The 20,558-nt window shown below is 35.2% G+C and overlaps 2 protein-coding genes across 2 annotated transcripts; both read right to left on the bottom strand.

The window, feature by feature from the left end:
- Positions 1-430: 430 nt before the first annotated feature.
- Positions 431-4,811, bottom strand: LOC120519884 (extracellular calcium-sensing receptor-like). Its single transcript, XM_039742643.1, has 5 exons — positions 4,665-4,811; positions 3,030-3,836; positions 2,447-2,683; positions 2,122-2,245; positions 431-1,326 (listed from the first exon to the last, which is right to left on the bottom strand). The coding sequence occupies exons 1-5, from the start codon at positions 4,809-4,811 to the stop codon at positions 431-433; spliced, it is 2,211 nt and encodes a 736-aa protein (XP_039598577.1).
- A 7,868-nt stretch (positions 4,812-12,679) lies between these two features.
- Positions 12,680-17,872, bottom strand: LOC120519883 (extracellular calcium-sensing receptor-like; the record flags this gene model as incomplete). Its single annotated transcript, XM_039742642.1, is given in 7 exon segments — positions 12,680-13,474; positions 13,476-13,576; positions 14,317-14,440; positions 15,015-15,251; positions 15,367-16,161; positions 16,751-17,045; positions 17,713-17,872. Coding segments are annotated over 7 exon segments (2,507 nt in total), but the record flags the coding sequence as incomplete, so codon positions are not given.
- Positions 17,873-20,558: the final 2,686 nt, after the last annotated feature.

The following is a 20,558-nucleotide window of genomic DNA, read 5'->3' as shown; positions in this document are numbered from 1 at the left end:
TCCAATGGATGTCAGTATGACGTGACTTGACCGTGTCGCGGGAAGTGAAAGTGTCTCTGCCTCTCTGAAGTGTCTCTGTCAGAAGATCACGTCTCGTCACAAGATTTTTTTTTATAATAGAGAGACATTATTTTTTAAAATAATGCATTAATTTTTATTTTGTTCATTTTTAATAATTTATTTCAAAGTTTGTGCGTCACACAATGGATTGGCGCAGGCATCAAGGTTGCAAAATAAAACCACAATAAATTAATTGAAATACAAGTATTTTATTTAATTGTCACTTTTAATCACTTACTAAAATATACAGTATACATAACCAGATTATATTAATATCATTGCTGGGAAAATGAAATGTTCTGTGTTTTAAAAATCTAATTACTGTGTTTTCAATGTGCATTTACTTCTCTCATGTTTTATTTCATTTAGTTCATTTTGCCATAATGTGCTTTTTTGTATTCTTTTCTGGTTTCAGTAAAATAATATAGCACTTGGGGAAAAAAATACAGAAAAGCAAACCAAAACTGGAAGCTAAAATAGCAAATATTTCGACAGCTACGGTGTACTTTCCTGGTGAGCTGATATAGGCTGGAATAAAAGTGATCCAGACGGCACAAAATATCAGGATGCTGAATGTGATGAATTTTGCTTCATTAAAGTTGTCTGGCAGTTTACGAGCAAGAAATGCCAAAACAAAGCAAAATAAAGCAAGCAATCCTATGTAGCCCAAAACTGCATAAAAAGCAGCTGTAGATCCAAGATCACATTCTAGTATTATTATCTCTGTGTAATGTTTCATATTTTTACTGGGGAATGGAGGTGAAGTCAATAACCAAAGAAGGCAAATAATCACCTGTATAAGTGTAAAACTACAAACACTTAGTCTCTGCTGAGTGACTCCAAACCATTTCATGGCATTACTTCCAGGCAGTGTAGACCTAAATGCCATGAGCACTACAATAGTCTTCCCGAGAACACATGAGATGCACATGACAAAAGCAATACCAAAAGCAGTGTGGCGTAACATACATGACCAGTCAGAGGGCTGACCGATGAATGTGAGTGAACAAAGAAAACAAAGGGTTAATGAAAATAGAAGGAGAAAACTCAGTTCAGAATTATTTGCTCGAACAATTGGAGTTTCCCTATGGCAATAAAAAACTAAACCTACTGAAAGTGTTAGCAATGCTCCCAGTACTGATAGAGTGACCAACAGGATTCCCATAATTTCTTGAAATGATAAATATTCAATTTCTTTCAAGATGCATTCATCCTTTTGTTTGTTCGGTTTGTATTCTACAGGACACTTTATGCAAACAGAAGAATCTGAAAGAAAGGCGATATAAATAATTTTTAAAAAAATCCAAAAATTAAAAAAGGTTTTAGAATTTAACAAAAATTATAAAAGATTTTAGAAACAATAATATTGTTTTAAAAGCTCAAGCTTACTTTATCAAACTTCATCCATGTTTTCATAGATTTGTGCATTCATGCATATTTTTTGTAAACAATATTTTATTGAAGAGAATGAAAGAAATACAACCCAAACACACCCCACCCCAACCCATTTAAGGAACAATAATAAACATAAATAAACATAAATGGAGCAAGTGACTAAATGGATCCTGCAAGAGTAAGTTAAACAGCAGCAGTCATGATTATGTTTGTACTACATTTTAAGTCCATCCATCATCCATCCATTACCCAATCCACTATATCCTAAGTACAGGGTGGGAAGAAACCTACACAGACACGGGGAGAACATGCAAACTCCACACAGGGAGGACCTGGGAAGCAAACCTGGGTCTCCTAACTGCAAGGCAGCAGCACTACCACTGCGCCACCATGCCGGAGTGTTTCGAGTCATTCTTCAATTAAGAACATTTTACAAAGAAAACTTCTTCTTTTCATGAGACATTTCAGAATATTATAGCAAATCTGTAAAGCAGTTTGTCAATATTGTAATTTATTCCCTCCCTTTATATTCTGATACCAACTACATACAAACAATTTCTGGGTTGGAGTTTGAAAACTGGACATTCAAGCTGCAAAGCAGTATTGCTAACTAGTTTCACAAACATGCTGGCTCAATTGTTCGCGATCCCCATTTAAATTTCACACCTGTTATGTTGCTAATTTCATCTTCAGCACATGGTATGCAGTCATAGCAGCAGATTGGTCTTCCTTTCTTCACAGCTTTACGAGTTCCATGCAGACAAGACTCACTGCAAACTGACCTGGGCACCTTAAACATTATGAGATAAAAATAAATTACTGTGCCTGGAGAGTATAAGAATGTTTAGGGAGGAACAAAATTAATTTATTTTATTGTAAATGTGGAATTGATATGACTTTCAAAATTAAACAACAAAAAACTTAAGTGGAAGAATCTTAAGCAAATCTATTTAATGCTGCCTAACATTAAAAAAAAAAAAAAACACTTTACCTTATTTTTTGTGCCAGCAAAGTTAATACTTTCATAATTAATTTGAAATTCATATCCTTCTGATGAAAGAGTATAGTATGTACCAACTGTCGCAAAATCAACATCACCCTCTTTATTCAGTTGCCAGTTTACAATGTCATATATCTTGCCTCTTGCTGCGGGATCTCCATTTTCATCAAAATAAAAGTTTTCACCACTCTTTGTGGTAAAACTTATGGTTTTCAGGTAATGGGCTAACTGTAAAAAAATCGTAACACTGTCAAAAATTGCTTAAGTGGAGAGCATCCTGGCAGACCTCGGCACAAGGCAGGAGCCAAACAGGGATAGGACATGAGTTCATTATCAGCTCTACACACCCACACAGGGCCATGTTTTTGGAATGTGGGAGGAAAACCCATGGTATACAGTTTAAAATTTTAACTCAGTGACTGCTCTAAAACTATGTTTTACTTTAACATACTGTACATACAGTATATATTTTTATTTCAGTTGAATGTAGTTGTTTCAGAATAATAATAATGGAATAATGAAACTTCAGAATAATAATAGAATAATGAAATAATATCAAAGCTCAGGTAGCTACCTGCAACTGAACGTTGGTTGATTTGTTAACACATGTGGATCTACTTTCATTATGGCTGCATCCTAGTAATTTATGTAGTGAATAAGCCACTGCATACGTAGCTTTATAGACATCATTCGTGTATCCAAGGTTTGACATATCTGTGTACTGATTATTTATTTCACCTAATGATTCCTGTCCAGTACAAGATGAATTTCTTGTTTCAGTATTTTTTAAGTAAAGAGTACAGTTAAACAGAAACTGCCAATATTCATTCAGGCCAGAGTTTCCAGGGAGAAGAGAAGGTTGGACACTGAGCAAGAACTCCTTCAAACCTGGTATGCTTGTAGTGCTGACTGACAATCCAATTGCTCCGTTCATTATTTTGTAATACTGTAGCATGGCAGTATTTTTAGTAGAAATCCAAGACTCTGTGCCAATCCACTGATGGCCAGTGACATTTTGTAAGAATATCTCCTTGAGCAGAATTTCAAATACATTAAGTGTCAAAAATGCTATGATGACTTTTGATGAGGAGAGCTTGATAACATCTACCACTCTGAGAATTCTTTCTCTTGGGTATGTTCTGTGGATAGCCTCAGAATATTCAACACAAATACCCTCTTTCTGTGCAACATCCACAAATGTGGCCATGCCATAGTTTCCATAATCATCATCATTTCTTATTGCCCCTACCCATGTCCATCCAAAATGCTTTGCAAGCTGTGCCATAGCAACACTTTGATAGTCATCACTTGGGACCGTTCTGAAGAAATAAGGAAAGAGCTTTTTGTTGCTGAGACATGAGCAGGTGGCAGAATAACTGACCTGTAAAGTAGAAATATAACATAAGAAAAATGTGCGAAAGAAATGCTGTGACCAGACTATATTGTTTGTTTTACCAACCAAAATAATGTGAATGTGTAAGGATTTTTTAATAAAACATTAAATAAGCACTGACTCGCATCTGGATTGTTGTTTGTATTTGTACACAAATTCTCATATACAGTATATCATATTGCGGAATCTATCCTTCTTAGCACTGTGTAAATGTGTTAAATTATTTAAAGTACCAAAGTAGAAGGGTGTCGTACAGTATCAGCCACTATGGGTGTAATGAGAAATCAAGCAAAATGACACCTTTTATTGGCTAACTAAAATGATTACAATATGCAAGCTTTCAATGCAAGTCAGGGGCCTGAGTTGCCTTGAAAGCTTGCATATTGTAAACCTTTTAGTTAGCCAATAAGAGGTTTCGTTTTGCTTGATTTCTCATTTAAAGTACCCAATATACTGTATATTGTAGGAAGTATTACTAGTACCCAAGTAAAAGGCACAGTGAATTTCCTCTTAGCTGAAAATTAAGTAAGTTTAATCAAGTTAATAAACTGCTGCAATTAACAAACCAAACACAACTGATGTGCAAAACTGCTAAAACTAAGGGTCAGTAAGGTTGTCCATCCATCTATTTATTGGGCCATTTAGTCTGTTTGTAAGACCATGGGGAGCCTGACATTTTGCTGGCAGCTACAGGCACAGGCAGCAACCAAACAAAGTGCTAGTCCATTGCAGAGTGAAGCACTGTATTTCTAAACCAGATCCACAACATTACATGAGCTGCCATGATTCAAATTTAACAAAGTGAAAATGTCTTACCACTGGTATACTGAAAGGTCCCAGAGTGGTGGAAATTGCTATTGCAGTTGGTGAAGTAGAAGGACCTATAATGGCAGGCACTATAGATGTCTTGGCACACAAACCATCCTGGAATGAGGCTTTGTCCTCCCCACTTAATAATGCCATTGCTGATCTCAGGGTCAAATGGACGTCTCTGCATGCGTTGTAGATTTTATATCCCAAGATAACACCAGGCAATATGTCTGTATTCTTGTTTATTTCATTAATTGCAAAAATCATGGTCTGAGCAAATTGAAGTCCTCTGAAATTGAGCCTAAAAGAATATTTAATATCTTTGTTATGCAATGGTGTGAGCAACAAATACAATTCTCAGAATGATGCTCAGAAAATGCACTGATGGTCTCAATATTTTAAGAAGGGAAGAATATAAACCATTGTGTACTTTGGCAAGTCATGAGGATACATTTCTTCTTGCTTGTCTATTACATCAGTGTATACCCTAAGACGTTGATACATTGAATTTATTTATTTTCTGTATGTATCACTGTAAGATGAATATGTAAGCCATATTTTGAGTTATTATTTATGTAAGCCACTAACCATGCTGGTCAACAAAGATTTTGTTACAAAACGACTTAGGGTGTTCTAAATGTACTTTCATTATGATTTCAAAAATATTCTCATAATGTTTCTGTGACTCATTGTTTTTGAGTTTTGAGGCTGTGTATTTAGTATGTAAACCCTTATTAAGGTATATGGGTTTTTAAAAATCTATTCAGGATTAAAATGTTTTTATTTTTGTTTGTGAAAATGTTAAAACTTTACAGATTACTCTCCTGGAACTCTTAGAGCAGTCAGCACCGTGCATGGCAGACTGCTTCATCAGGACTTTTCTGAAATGGGAAAGCAATTCCAAGGCAAGTGCAGTCTCAGTATACTTGCCGACTATTGCTGGACCATTAAGAGGGATATTCTGGAGACCAAATACAGCAGAAGATTGTACACTTGTACCTTTAGGTGAGACACTCTTAGCATGTATTTAAAGTAAAAACAAGTTTATTGTAAATTTGAATCTTCTGTCACTTAAAATTCTTGCATAACAGAAAAAGTCTGAATAAATATTTCAATTTCATCACCAAAATACTGTAAGATTCACCTATATTCTGATTCGTGTGGCAAAAAAGTTACATTTTATTACACAGCAATTGGCATATATTATAAATGATTTGCTTTTTCTAAACTTTTTTCCCATTATTATTGCACTTGATATTATACTGAGTTTCCATATGAATCTTTACACATCCTGTACTCTTCATATCACAATTTATGGTAATTAATATTTTTGACTCTTAAACATTTCTGTTTCTTGGATAATAAATATAATTCAGCTTACCCTTTACATTTTGATACTTCAGGCATGGTTTTATATGTCAGGTTGGGATCTGTTGGGCTGTCGTGAAATGTAAAAATGCCTCCAATAATAATGTCACCATCCTGGGAAAACATGGGCAGCTCTGTCTTTCTCCACAGGTTACAAAGAGGTGCTAGAGCTTCTGTAAAGAGAGGTACAAACAGAAAAGGCAAGAGAACCATTTCATTTTACTGAGTCCTGCTTATGTTGTTATGTGCTTTACTGTTGAGCAGTGGGCTTAAATAGGTTGTTTTGAGAGTAAGGATCCCGCTGTTGTTAATCCTCAAAGGTGATATTCCTGATTGACTGCATAAGGAAAAACAAAAGAAGAAAAATGTGCTACAACATCTTAGTCTGTTTACATTGTAATCTTTGTATATAAGCAAATTTATAAGTCCAAATATTAAGGAGGAAGCCAAAAAATAGCAAATATTGAAAAGGACAAAATTCAAAAGGAAAAATAAATTACTACTGATGTCATTTCTCCAGGGTGATATTCTTGTATGGCTATGAAGAAAGAAACAAAGAAAAGAAAATGTGTTCTAACTATGCATTAATCTATTAACATTATTGCAAATCATTCTGTTTAAGTAAATTTTAATTATGCTATATAAAACTAGGAAATATGCCAAAGCTCTGACTCACAATTTTCCTTTTCTTTCAAATTAACTGTACTGCATGGAAGGTATTTATATACAGAAGTAAGAGCATTTCTGTTTAATATTTGTTTTATGCTGTTAATTGTAGCAATAAAGATACATGCTTTCCAGCCATTGTTTATATTTTGGCAAATCTGTCACTGGACTATTAATCCTTAGAGTAACAAATCATCAGACCAAGAAGGGAAAGTTTTCATTTTTTTTTAATTCACCTTAATTATCAAATGCATAGAAATGTATCTGAGTTGTCTTCCCCAATTTTTATCTACTATGAACATTCAATTCAATTCAGTTTATTGTGTTATTGTGCACATAAACAGACTGGCAAAAATAAAACAGTACACACAAAAAAATAAGCCTGAATTGCATTTCCATGCTTAAGCACATTTAAATTAATTGTAACAAACAGATGCAAAAACACTAAAATGTTAGGTTAGATACCATCACTATCCTTCTATATAAAAGCGGTCGGGATTGTCCTTCCGTCCCGTGAGTGCTACACAGAGTTTCACACACGCCCCGTCCATTTTGCAATGCACGATGGGATTTGTAGTTTCGTTTTTAAAGGTAAAAGATGATTTTCTACTCCAGACTGTGCGATATCTTCTTCTTCGTTCTTAATATATAAAAGCGGTCGGGATTGTCCTTCCAACCCGTGAGTGAAAAGCGTAGCGGTATTCCGCTTATCACAGACTTATTACTTGCAGCTTGCGGTACGAAGCGACATGATGTGAGCAGAGTTCTAGTGCTCCCATTGTTCCCTTGCTTTTGTGCGCGATCGCTGGAAAATAATATAATATAATGGCTCATTACCATACCAGTAAAAACAGGTGCCTTAAGTATCATGACTTGTTATTTTTCAGCCAGGAGTAACAGCTCACTCAAACAGATACATTGAGAAGTAGACTGAGATCCAATGGAGAGAAATGGGATGGAAACAGTCAGTAGCAGCTAGTAATGATGACTGCCATTGTTAATTAATTTAAGGAAATTTATAGATGGTTAGTTTGTTGTAATAACAGTCTACTCATTCTTCTAATAATAGTTTGCTTTGCTTAGATAGTGGATGTGTATCCTGGATTTAATAGCTAAGGCTAATAGCACCCAGATAACTCTACAACAACAACAACAAGATTTATTTATATAATATTAAGGGGCTTTGCTCGCCAAATCCACACCTGTGCTAGTAACTTCACATCTCTGTCGCTCGCGTATGTGGATTTCACTTTCACCAAACAAAACTTTTAATTCTTGTGGTTAGGCCTCTTCATTGGGAAGAAACACTACTTATCCCTGATGGCAACACGAATTAGTCAGTGTACAAGTCTCCGACTTAAAGTTTAAAGCCAAACAATATCAACATACTTCTGTCATATCACCTATGTCCATATATTTAATCTGTTTTCGCTTTTACCTTTTCATCAATATCGCATTGAATTTTGATTCCGTGTTTGAAATTACATCGTGACAACACCTACAAGGAATGTGCCTGACAATAACATTCACACAAATGAGAAATGATTGAGCTGTCTGCGTGGTTATGTGGGCAGGACTTTTCCAAATCTTTCTGCATAAGTTCTTGTCTCGCAGAGTTTTAAATTTTCTCTCACGGGATTTCACTTTCACCAAACAACAAATCTTTTAATTCTCGCGGATACGCTTTTTCATTGGGAAGAAACATTACTTTTTTTCCCTGATGGCAACACGAATTAGACAAGTTTCCGACTTAAAGTTTAAATCCGAACAATATATTTGATCTTATTTCGCTGTTCGTTATTTTACCGAGTAATAATTTCCATTTGTTTGTGCTAATGCGATCTTTACTATCCTTTTTTTGAGACTTTCAAATTTTTGTACTTCCATTATCCCTAACCTGCTCTGCATGTGTACCGCAGCAACGTTTCTGAATTCTTTACAACATTCTACTTTGTCATCTACTCTGTCTTTTACTCCTGGCCCCAGGCATGGTTAAATCTCTTAGCACAAGACTTGAAAGTGTCTCTCTGAGAAAATCACGGCTCGTCTCCTTCCAAAATTAGTTTTTATAATAGAGAGACATTTTCATACAACAATGTAGCTCAAATTGCTTTACAAGATGACAAAGAGAAAGCTACAAGAAAAGAAGAACAGTTATGATTAGACAATAATATTAAAGAATTAAGTAACAACAAAAAAGGTAAGGTCAGATGGGTGGTAGGACAGAAAAAAAAAATCCAGTTAAGCTGGAGAAAAAACAAAATCTGCAGGGGTTACAAGGCCAAAAGACCACCCAGTCCCCACTGGGCATTCTATATACTGTAAGATAAATGTTCCTAAATCAAACCTGTTCCAGGCTTGAGCTGGAAGAACTTCTTGCCCTTTCTGTGGCAGTGGAGTGTGGTATAGCAGACTGCTTGCTGCTTCTGCTTATCGAAACATTTACAAGATAAAAGATGCTGATGAAGAGGTGCAAAGAGATTTAGGTGGACCAGATTTACAACTTTTTTCGTAGGGTTTGGTAATTCTAGTGTTAACGTCTCCATGAACACAGTGAATGTTCACCTGGTCCGTCTTTGTGTAGGGAATCGGCCGGAGCAAGTCATGACGGATTACGGAGAGGTCACTACCAGAGTCCAACAGGGCCAGGATTTTTGCATCCAGCCAACATAATCGGGACCTTAAAATTGTCTTTCTTCAAAGCCCTGGGGAAACCTGCAACCTGCATACCTGGGTCAGACCAAAAGTCCATGGACAGTGCAGGTGGGGGGTGCCACTCCCAAGCCCGATGTCCTGGTTGATCACAATTAAAGCACCTGTGTTTGATCTCAGCTGTAGAGTTTCTACAATAGTGCTTTCTACCTGTGGTTGGGTTCATATGCACCTAGCAGTGGCATCAGTGGCTCTAGGAGCTTGGGTTTGAGAAGGAGAAACCCTGGAAATGAGTTGAAGTGGACATTGCTTTGAGGAGAGGTGAGGATGAGGTGGAGGCAGAGGTTGCAACTTTTAACTTTGGTGATTGCCAGTCTGATGGGAATGCCAGTCTGATGGAATTTGAGTCGAAGTCTGTGTCAAGTTTGGATAGCTAGGCATTTCCAGGTGGCTTGGGCACCCTCCAGTCTGCGGGTCAGGTCTAGCATTGAACAGACATCATTCCAGAGCATCTCATCACAAAGGGCTTTGTGTAGCCCAGACAGGACTGCATCAATAACAAGCTTTTCCACAATGCGCTTGAAGGTGTCTCCACAAAACCAGCTTTGGATCAGTTCCACTAGGTCCTGGACCTGTCTCTGGATGGGGCAATCCAATCAATCTGCCATAGCCAAAACTGATGTTCCTTTGCCAAGGGGCTCATAACTCTATGGAGGAGGATCTGTTGCTTCAGGAAGTCATAATCATCAAGCCTTTCATGTGAAACGTTTCACATGACATGTAGGGCCTCCCAGGTCAAAAAGGGGGCCAAAATAGCTGCCCAGCGTCTCTTGTCCCAGAACATCAGTGTTTCCAGGTATTCAAAACAGATTAAGAAACAATCTGGATCATCTGAGGGAGCCATCTTCACCAGCACATCTCTGGGACGGGCAAGGGTGGGCGTCAACTGGAGCTTAATCCGGCTCCAAGTAAGTGGATCATTGTGCCTGTTGAGGATCCATTGATGCAAGACACCACTCCTGGCACCATGTGACACCTGCGTCACTGTCTTGCACCCGAAAGGAGACACTGAGCCCAAAGGTTTCAAGAAAACCAACTTTATTCCAATCAAAACAGGAACACTCTGGGTATTTATTCAAAAATGAGCTACCCCACACACAGACATAGCAAAGAAGCAGTGATGGGCCAGGACAGTGATAGAGTCAGCATGTTTCCCACATTAACCATTGGGTGACAGACGTGTTATGTGGGGAGGCTGCGCTGCAGTTGCATCTGTTGTGCCACGAAACTGCGGTTGCCTCAGCGACAGACAAGCAACCCACTCATTTGTTTTATTTTTGATACTTCTAGCATTAAGACAAGCTACTTTTAATGTGTTACTTATTTTACTTTTGCATTTAAATTTTGCGTTAGAATCTACATTACTATGTGTTCTTATTTTTATACTACTGTTTGTTCCTTCATGTAGTTTTAAACCTGGCCTTGTCCTAAAATCCCTGACCCCATTCCCTAGTCTAAACAATCTTCAACTACCCTACTCATACACCTCCCCAACACATTGGTGGCCCACCTGTTCTGATGCAACCTGTGGTGGGACAGGTCCATTCTGTTCCAAAAGGAGTCCCAATACCTTATATACCTATACCCTTCTACTCTACACCAAGATTTGAGCCACGCAGCAAGCCTTCTAAACTGCTCAGTCTTACATGGATGGTGCATGGTACAGGTAGTACTTCAGAGAAGACTACTTTGTTAGTTCTGCTCCTCAGCCTGGCACCTAATTCTTTAAATTTGGATTGCAGAACTGAAAGACTACCCTTATGTAAGTCATAATTCCAACATGAACAATAACATCTGGACCCTACTCTGGCCAAGAGTGTATCAACACTTCCAGGGAGGTCTCCCACCTGTGCACCCGGAGGGCAACACATAATGCAAGACTCTCTGTCTCTGGAGTAAACCTGTGCTTTAACCACCCTAATGACTGAATGAATATTTACTTATTATTAATATGAATATTCAAACCATAATCTAATATATAAAGGTGAATACTGTATATGTTTGCCTGGTGTTCAAATCCACACCGTTGAAACTCCACCACATTTTGCATAGATTCCCTATTGTTACAAAGGAAGATCATAGCGTATATAGCTCAGAAACTTGACTGCATCTGAGCTGTAGATGTAGATCTTAATAATGAAATGCTCACATGAGGCATTTTTGGGTTTTGGCACAGGTATACAAAGTTTGGGGAAATTTTGGTTTGTGGCATTAGTTTTTTTCCAACCGATTGTTTATTTATAGACTGCACCTGCACTTTACTCATCCTGGTCAGTTATCAGGTACCTCTGCTAATATTTGTATAATTTGAGAGCCCTAGCTTCTACTCAACTTCTTTTCTTTATACTCAATTACATGTTGCAGTTTTCAGTCACCAATACACACAATGTTGACTTCATCTGTCTTGTAGATTCTCATATTGTGTTTACCTCCCAAACTTAAAAATTATTCATAAGTAAAATAGTCACTTTGAATTTTTATTCTTAGAAGTTAACCATTTTCAAGTTTTTCAAAGGAGTAGCACATAATAGTCTGCAGTGACATCTGCTCTGTTTTTTTGTCAGTTTGTTCTTTCTGGTGACTTTGAACTTTATGTGCAAATTCTTCACTACTTTCCATCAATGTTTCTTTTTCCAGTGGGGCACATAATTGTAATCATCTTTTCATCAGTTACATCAGTGGTTAGCATGTTATTTGAATTTCTTAAGAAGTATATAAATATTATTTAAAATGATTTATCTTTATTAAATGCAACTATACCGAATGAATTCTATTTAGATATGTAAGTACTTTGTTATTTTATTTAAATTTCAGTTTATATTATTTTTCAAAGAAATGTAATTTAATTTTAATTTTGGGCATCTTTAGTACTTTATTTTAGTTTGTGAGGAAAAAATAAGCATGCATTGCACGTCCGTCAGAAATTTGCATGATGTTTGTACAAATTGACTTCAGGCACTTGAGTTTCCTGTAACATCCCAAGGCTGACTTGTTTCTACAAATTGGCCCAGTTTGCTGTAATTGAGTGACTGCATGCATTATTGTGTCCCACTATGGACTGGTACAGGCATGAAAGTTGGAAAATAAATCCACAATAATTTAAATGAAATGTAAGTATTTTATTCAGTTGTCACTTTTAATCACTTACTAAAATGTATACACAATCAGATTATATTAAAATCATTGCTGAAAAAATTAAATGTCCTGCATTTTAAAAACCTAATTACTGTGCATTTAATGCCCATTTACTTCTTTCATGTTTAATTCCATTTACATCATTTTGCCATAATGTTCTTTTTCGTATTTCTTTCTGGTTTTAATAAAATAATATAGCACTTGGGGAAAAAAATACAGAAAAGCAAACCAAAACTGGAAGCTAAAATAGCAAATATTTCGACAGCTACAGTGTACTTTCCTGGTGAGCTGATGTAGGCTGGAATAAAAGTGATCCATACGGCACAAAATATAAGGATGCTGAATGTAATGAATTTTGCTTCATTAAAGTTGTCTGGCAGTTTACGAGCCAGAAATGCCAGGACAAGGCAAAATAAAGCAAGCAATCCTATGTAACCCAAAACTGCATAAAAAGCAGCTGTAGATCCAAGATCACATTCTAGTATTATTATCTCTGTGTAATGTTTCATATTTTTATTGGGAAAAGGAGGTGAATTGAGTAACCAAAGAAGGCAAATAATCACCTGTATAAATGTAAAGCTACAAACACTTAGTCTCTGCTGAGTGACTCCAAACCATTTCATGACATTACTTCCAGGTAGTGTAGACCTGAATGCCATAAGCACTACAATAGTCTTCCCGAGCACACAGGAGATGCACATGACAAATGCAATACCAAAAGCAGTGTGGCGTAACATACATGACCAGTCAGAGGGCTGGCCAATGAATGTGAGTGAACAAAGAAAACAAAGGGCTAATGAAAAGAGAAGAAGAAAACTCAGTTCAGAATTATTTGCTCGAACAATAGGAGTTTCCCTATGGTAATAAAAAACTAAACCTACTAAAAGTGTTAGCAATGCTCCCAGCACTGACAGAGTGACCAGCAATATTCCCATAAATTTCTTGAAATGATAAATATTCAATTTCTTTCAAGACACATTCATCCTTTTGTTTGTTTGGTTTGTATTCTACCGGACACTTCAGGCAATCTGAAGAATCTGAAGAAAAAATCATAACACAAAATAACACATTTTAAAATTTTTAAAGAAAATATTATTGCTTTAAACTAATGCAATTTATTTTACACCATAATGACAGAATAATAATTAATAAATAATAAATTAGTAAATAGTCAAGCAGGGGGCTATTTCAGTGCGCAAGGATTCAATCATTGGTGAAAAGGCCCTTGCCATCATGGGTCCTTAGGCAGTCACCCAGAATGCTCTGATGGTGAGTGTGCCCTGTGATGGAGTGGCCCAGTTCAGCGAGGATAGACCTAAAAAAAATCATATTTGATAGATGGCTGCAAAATAATTTATTCTTGAAACCATGAATATAAATTTATAATAATGAATTTTTAAACTTCATTATAATGCTAAGCATGTAAAAAGTAAAAAATCATATTTTAGGAAAAACTCCTTTTAATTGTACATTACTTTTTACAAATATAAGGCTATAGTACAAGAGCGCAGGCAGGTTAAGTGGCTCATTTAGAATCAAACAAGGAACATGTAGTAGGAACTAAATGTTATGTTTTAAAGTTGAACTCCTTATCTGGCACTTCACAATTTAAACTCTTAATAAAATCTGGCACTTCACAATTTAAACTCTTAATAAAATATGCAATAATTTGCATCCTTAATTGAATTTTTCACTAAACATGCTGGAAATTGATTTAATAACTAACGGCACAGCCATGCTGGTTCAATTGTTTCCAGTCTATATTTAAATTTTATACCTGTTGTATTGCTGATTTCCCCTTCAGCACACGGTATGCAGTCATAACAGCAGATTGGTCGTCCTTTCTGTGTGGCCTTCCGAGTTCCAGGCTGGCAGCTCTCACTGCAAACTGACTTTGGCACCTTAAAAACAATGCAAAAAGAATAAGTTAGTGTGTCTGGAGGCTAGAGTAACATAGGGAATAAAACACATGCATTATAAGTGATTTTAGAAGTGTTAGCATGCAAAATTAAAAAGAAAAAAAAAACAGCATGAAGTGCAAGAATCATTGAAAATGTAAATAACATTTCCTAATATCTTATATACAAATGTCTACATGTGGAAGTGTGTGTGTGTGTCTTTCCAGCCCGGAAGTGAGAGGTGGAGTCGGGTAATGGTTCCACCTCTGAGGAAACAGAAATCTCGCTTAGCTGCTAATAACACAAGCAGGGCCAGCACCTCAGCAAAACAAAACCTCTGAAGAAAGACACAGTTGCTTAGCCACTAACATCGGCAAAACTGTATCCCTTTTACTTTTCCTCTTGCAGCTAATGCACAAGCGATGCGAGCACGTTGGCAAAAAAGGTTTGCCCAGAGTAATTCCTTTCAATTACCTGGCATCTCTACATTTCATTTTTTTTCTGACAATTTCAATAGTTTCTAGGACCCCGGGCTCTTTACAGCATCGGGCTTACACAGTTAGTTTAAAATGATTACCTTCTTTCCTGTGCCAGCAAAAACAATATTTTCATAATTCATATTAAATTCATGTCCTTTAGCAGCAAATGCATAGTATGCACCAACTGTTGCAAAATCAACATTGCCCTCTTCATTCAGCTGCCAGTTTACTATGTCATATGTCTTGCCTTTTGCTGCAGGGTCTCCATTTTTATCAAAATAGAAGTTTTCTCCACTCTTTGTTGTAAAGTTTATGGTTTTCAGATAATGAGCTAGCTGTACAAAACATTACATAATGTTAAACTAACAGAAAATAAATCATTAGTAAATAATAAGGCAAATAATTTCAAATAGCATAAGGCATGAATATAATGGCAGCTTGGCCAGTTACCTGCAATGGCACATTATTTGATTTATTAACACATGTCTTCAAATTATCAGTAACAATGCATCCTAGCAGGTTGTGTAGTGAATAAGCTACGGTGTAAGTGGCTTTATAGATATTATAAGTATATCCAAAATTTGACACATCTGTATACTGATTATTTATTTCACTTAATGACTCATGACCACTGCAGGAGTAGTTATTTTTTGAATTCAGTGTACATTTAAAAATATATTCCCAATACTCATTCAGGCCAGAGTTTCCAGGGAGAGAAGATGGACGAACATTCAGCAAAAACTCCTTCAATCCTGGTATGACTGCATTACTAACTGACATTCCTATTACCCCATTCATGATTTTGTAATACTGTAGCATGGCAGCATTTTTATCCGAGATCCAAGACTCTGTGCCAATCCACTGATATCCTGTGACATTTTGTAAGAACAATTCCTTAAGCAGAATTTCAAATACATTAACTGTCAAAAATGATATGATGACTTTTGACGAGGAGAGTTTGATAATATCTACCACTCTGAGAATTTTTTCTCTTGGGTATGTTCTGTGGATAGCCTCAGAATATTCAACACAAATACCCTCTGTTTGTGCAGCTTCCACAAATGTGGCCATGCCATAGTTTCCATAGTCATCATCATTTCTTATTGCCCCTACCCATGTCCAACCAAAATACTTTGCAAGCTGTGCCATGGCAACACTCTGATGGTAATCACTTAGGGCCGTTCTGAAGAAATAAGGAAAGAGCTTTTTATTGCTGAGACATGAGCAACTGGCAGCATGACTGATCTGCAGAGGGGAAAAACATAACATAAAAGAAAAATATGCAAACAAATCTTTTAGATACAGTAAAAGTAGCTGCTTTTCTAACTTGATTATATGAATGTGTAAATGAGAAATAATTCTTTTAAAATTGTCTGTAATCAATCATGTTTTTTATTCAAGGTTACATTCAGTATTGATTCTCCTTTTTATTCAAGGTTACATTCAGTATTGATTCACCTTTTAATTCTTAGTTGTATTTCTGTGTCTGTTTGTATGCATACCCTATTAAAGTATAGCCCAAATATGCAATGCATAAATATAAACATTTGTTTAAAGTACCAATTAATCTATTACACTATTGTGATGGATAACACCTCATATAAAAAGATCCTCAGTCTGATAAGGTTGCCATTCATTTACTGAAAATGCTTAAACCAGTTTTAGTGTTATGACGAGTCAGAACAGAATGCCAGTTGATCTCAGGATATTTGTGAGAATTGGAAATGAAAATCCAGCGTGAATATATAACATTTCTATTAGAAATGAGTCACAACAGTATAAGAGCTGCATGTTTCTAAGTTAAACATTTAGAGAGTTGCACACTCCACCTTACCACTGGTATACTGAAAGGCCCCAGAGTTGTGGAAATTGCTACTGCAGGTGATGAAGTTGAAGGACCTATAATGGCAGGCACTATAGATAGCTTGATACATGAATCATCCTGGAGCAAAATGTTTTCGTCCCCACTTAGTAATGCCATTGCTGAACGCAGTGTCAATTGAATGTCTCTGCATACATCATAGATTTTATAGCCCAAAATGACATCAGGCAGTATATCTGTTCTGTTATTTATTTCATCAATTGCAAAAACCATGGTTTGAGCAAACTGAAGTTCTCTGAAATTGAGGCTGCAAGAATATTTATTAGATTTTATAGTTAGGTAGTATCCTTAAATTCAAGGAGAATTTTATAATAATCATTGTTTTGCTACCACTACATTCATTTATTTATTTAAACATTTTATGCACAAAAAATTAAGCTGCAATATAAACAAACAATTCAATAGGTGCAGAATAATGTATCACATTTTGTAAAGTAAGAAGATTTGAGAAGATTTTTTTCTTCTTGTATCAAAAACGTACAAAAGTGGAATTTTAAAAATGGTAATGAAAATTTCTGCATTGTGGCAAGAAGCACTGTTATTCACAAATTTCTTTTTAATTAGTCGATGTGAACAATAAGCAGTTAAACTTTGATTTATTTATTTACTGTGCATATAATTATTGGAAGAAACAACTAAAAATAATTAAGGCATAGTTCACAGGAACATCAGCTCTTATTTACTGCTGTAGTCAGTGATCAGCTGGCAACTACTACATTTTTTTTTCTGTATAAATTATTTCACTTATTGTTATATTTGATAATGTATTGTTTCTCTTTTAGACCATTAAATACAGTATTTTACAGGAGTATATATATATTACAATGCTATTCGGAGGTAATTAAATCTTTTCATATTCAAATATTATCTTTACTCTCAGATAGGTAACTTGCATAAGATCTAGATCCACTTACCCTTTACATTTTGATACCTCAGGCATGGCTAAGTATGTGAGGTTGGGATCTAGTGGACTATCATGAAAGGAAAAAATACCTCCGATAATAATGTCACCATCCTTGGAAAACATGGGCGGCTCTGTTTTTCTCCTCAGGTTACACAGAGGTACTAGTGATCCTGTAAAGAGAGGCACAAACAAAAAAAGCAAGAGAACCATTTCATTTTACTGAGAGTCCTGCTTATGAAGTTATGTGCTTCACTGCTGGGCAGTGGTTTTAAATAGGTTGTTTTGTGAGTGAGTATCTCACTGTTGTTAATTCTCAAAGGTGATATTCCTACTTGGCTGCATAAGGAGAAACAAAAGAAGTAAAATGTGCTGCAACATCTTAGTCTGTTTACATTATTGTAAACCTTTGTGTATAAGCAAATTTATAAGTCTAACTATTAAGGTGGAAGCCATCAAAATAACAAATATTGAAAATGACAAAATTCAAAAGAAAAAACAATTCATCAGTTTTAGAATAATATTAATCATTTAACATTTTTAGGTTTACGATCAGTTTACATTTTTCTATTATAGTATTCTCTGTATTTGCAAAATGAACATTACAAAATGAGCTTTGTATCTAAATTACCTGGAAATTACCTACAAATTTCACTTCCATTCCTTTATCCTTTGTGTATTATACACTATCTCAGGGCAATTCTATTCAATATTGGGTTTATATAGTGTATTGTAATTTTGTGTAAATTCTTTCAAGCCCTTATATTTTTATGAGGATTTTTAGATGCCTTAGCCATCTATGACATACAGAAGACATAGCCTAAAAATATTGCTGATGGATACTATTGTTTAAAGGCATATCTGACTGTATGCCGTATTTTGTTTGGACAGCATTATCCCAGTTGTAATCTTTACTAAACTTTGTCTTGTGCAGATTGAATAAGAATTTGTTAGCTACTGTATATGGCTGACCTGAATTCATTTTAGAAAATTAATAGAAAGCCATGTTCTCAGCACTGATTATCCATATGTCATATTATATAAAAACTGACACATCCTTGAGATATTTCCTTTATTGGTATTAGTACATTATTAGTCTCAGTAATAGATAAAAGATAAAGAAAAGAAAAATTGTTAATACAAAAACTATGACTTTGGAATAATTGTGATCAGTTACATTTGTGGCAAATCATCCATTAAATTATTCATATATGTTGTCAATGTACATATGCAAGTATGTTAAATTGTTAATTTCATTCACTTTTATTATGTAAATTTGGAGAAGATGAGTATGGTTATTTTATAAGAGCACTTGTACCTTCAAGTGTTGCCTATCATAATACAAAATTGTCACTAAATATTGAAACATATTATTGATATTTTAAAACAAATTATAACTGCAGGAACAATGTGTATAAAGAAAAAAATGAACGTGTTTAAGTTTACACTGTCAACTGCTTTAACGACATAGTTTGTTCCAATGGCCTAAAAGCAAAACAGCATTCAATATAGCAATACAGTACTTTTTTTTTTAAAGATTTATTGATATTACTACATTTCCAATTTATGTTTGGAAACTAATAAAATAAATAGACTGTGACAGAACTAATACTATCCATATAAAAAATAGACTGTAAATAGAGCTGCTTCATTCAAAAGAAAGATAACTAAAGAAAAAAACTTCCACCCTCATTTAACTGGAACAAACACAATCTTAAATTGGAAAACTTTAAAACAAAGAATAGGATCAGCAAAGCTGCAAGTATATTGTTTATATAAAGTTCACAATAAAACACACTCCACTATATTTTCTAGATAAATAAATGATAAGATAATAACCCTTAATCTTTCTTCAAAATAATAACTAATTTGATAAACAAATCTCAATTGATGTAACTTTAGAAGCAGTGCCCTTATGAATTTCTTTAATAACAAAGCAGGTAGCATATGATTACAGACTGAGCAGTCGGTAATCAAATCCAGTAGCACTATATGTACATGTAACTGCACTTTAATAAATTTAAAGACGGAACAAGAAATCCCAAATAAAAACACTAGCTTTACTTTAGATTCAATTGTAACTAGTCTGTCGGGAAAACCAGCTGCTATTTAAATAGTTGTTCAACTAATATGGCATCATTAAATGGCATTTCCTCATTATTTCTATTGTTACACCTCAGTTAAAGAAATCAGATTCAGAATGTTTTCAAGAATTATACTCCAATGTCTAATTTAGCATGTCTTTCTAACAATTTATGGAGAATTATACTGTAACTTTACAGCATGATTTTTATCTTAAAGAATACAGTTTTTATTAGAAATTTCAGTTTGGCCTGGTGACACCAAAGAATCTGCTTTAACTTATGTTGTAAATTCCAATTACTGACGCAGCATATGCCAGCCTTATTATACTTTTAAACTTAACTGCTGCTTTTATCACTATCGGTCAGTTAATTGTACTACACAGACTTTAGAATTTTAAAAAGTCATTCTTCATTCGTTCATACTGGTGTAACACGTAAAATCGTATTATTTTATTCATTTAATGAACTCACTTACTCTGCTACTGGGATACAGGAGTCATAGGAGAGACTAGTATTTTGACTGTAAAACAGGAGAAATGCCATAATGGGATCTCATCCATCACAGGGCAGAATCATTTGATCACACTGTACCAATTAAGAGTTGATAATCACCCTTCCCTGCATGTCATTGGGATGTGGGAAGAAACTGATGTACATAGAGAAAACCCATGCAGAAATATGGAAAACATGCACAATCTTGAAAGACAGTTGATGGCTTTTAATGTTAAGATTCTGGAATCCTGAGTCAGCAAAGCTAAGTAATGCTAAACAGTTT

The sequence above is a fragment of the Polypterus senegalus genome, unplaced genomic scaffold (assembly GCF_016835505.1).
Source record: "Polypterus senegalus isolate Bchr_013 unplaced genomic scaffold, ASM1683550v1 scaffold_3303, whole genome shotgun sequence".
Taxonomy (NCBI): domain Eukaryota; kingdom Metazoa; phylum Chordata; class Cladistia; order Polypteriformes; family Polypteridae; genus Polypterus; species Polypterus senegalus.
The sequence above is the reverse complement of the archived record's forward strand: the minus strand, read 5'-3'. Positions and strand labels throughout refer to the sequence as shown.

Bases quoted from the DNA above. Each gene is read 5' to 3' on its own strand.
- LOC120519884 (XM_039742643.1), bottom strand. From the start codon at position 4,811: ATGGCATTATTAAGTGGGGAGGACAAAGCCTCATTCCAGGATGGTTTG. The intron at 3,837-4,664 runs GTAAGACATTTT...TCTACTTTACAG, and splicing joins GACCTTTCAGTATACCAGTG to GTCAGTTATTCTGCCACCTG. The intron at 1,327-2,121 runs GTGTGAAATTTA...CCTTTCTTTCAG, and splicing joins TGAAATTAGCAACATAACAG to ATTCTTCTGTTTGCATAAAG.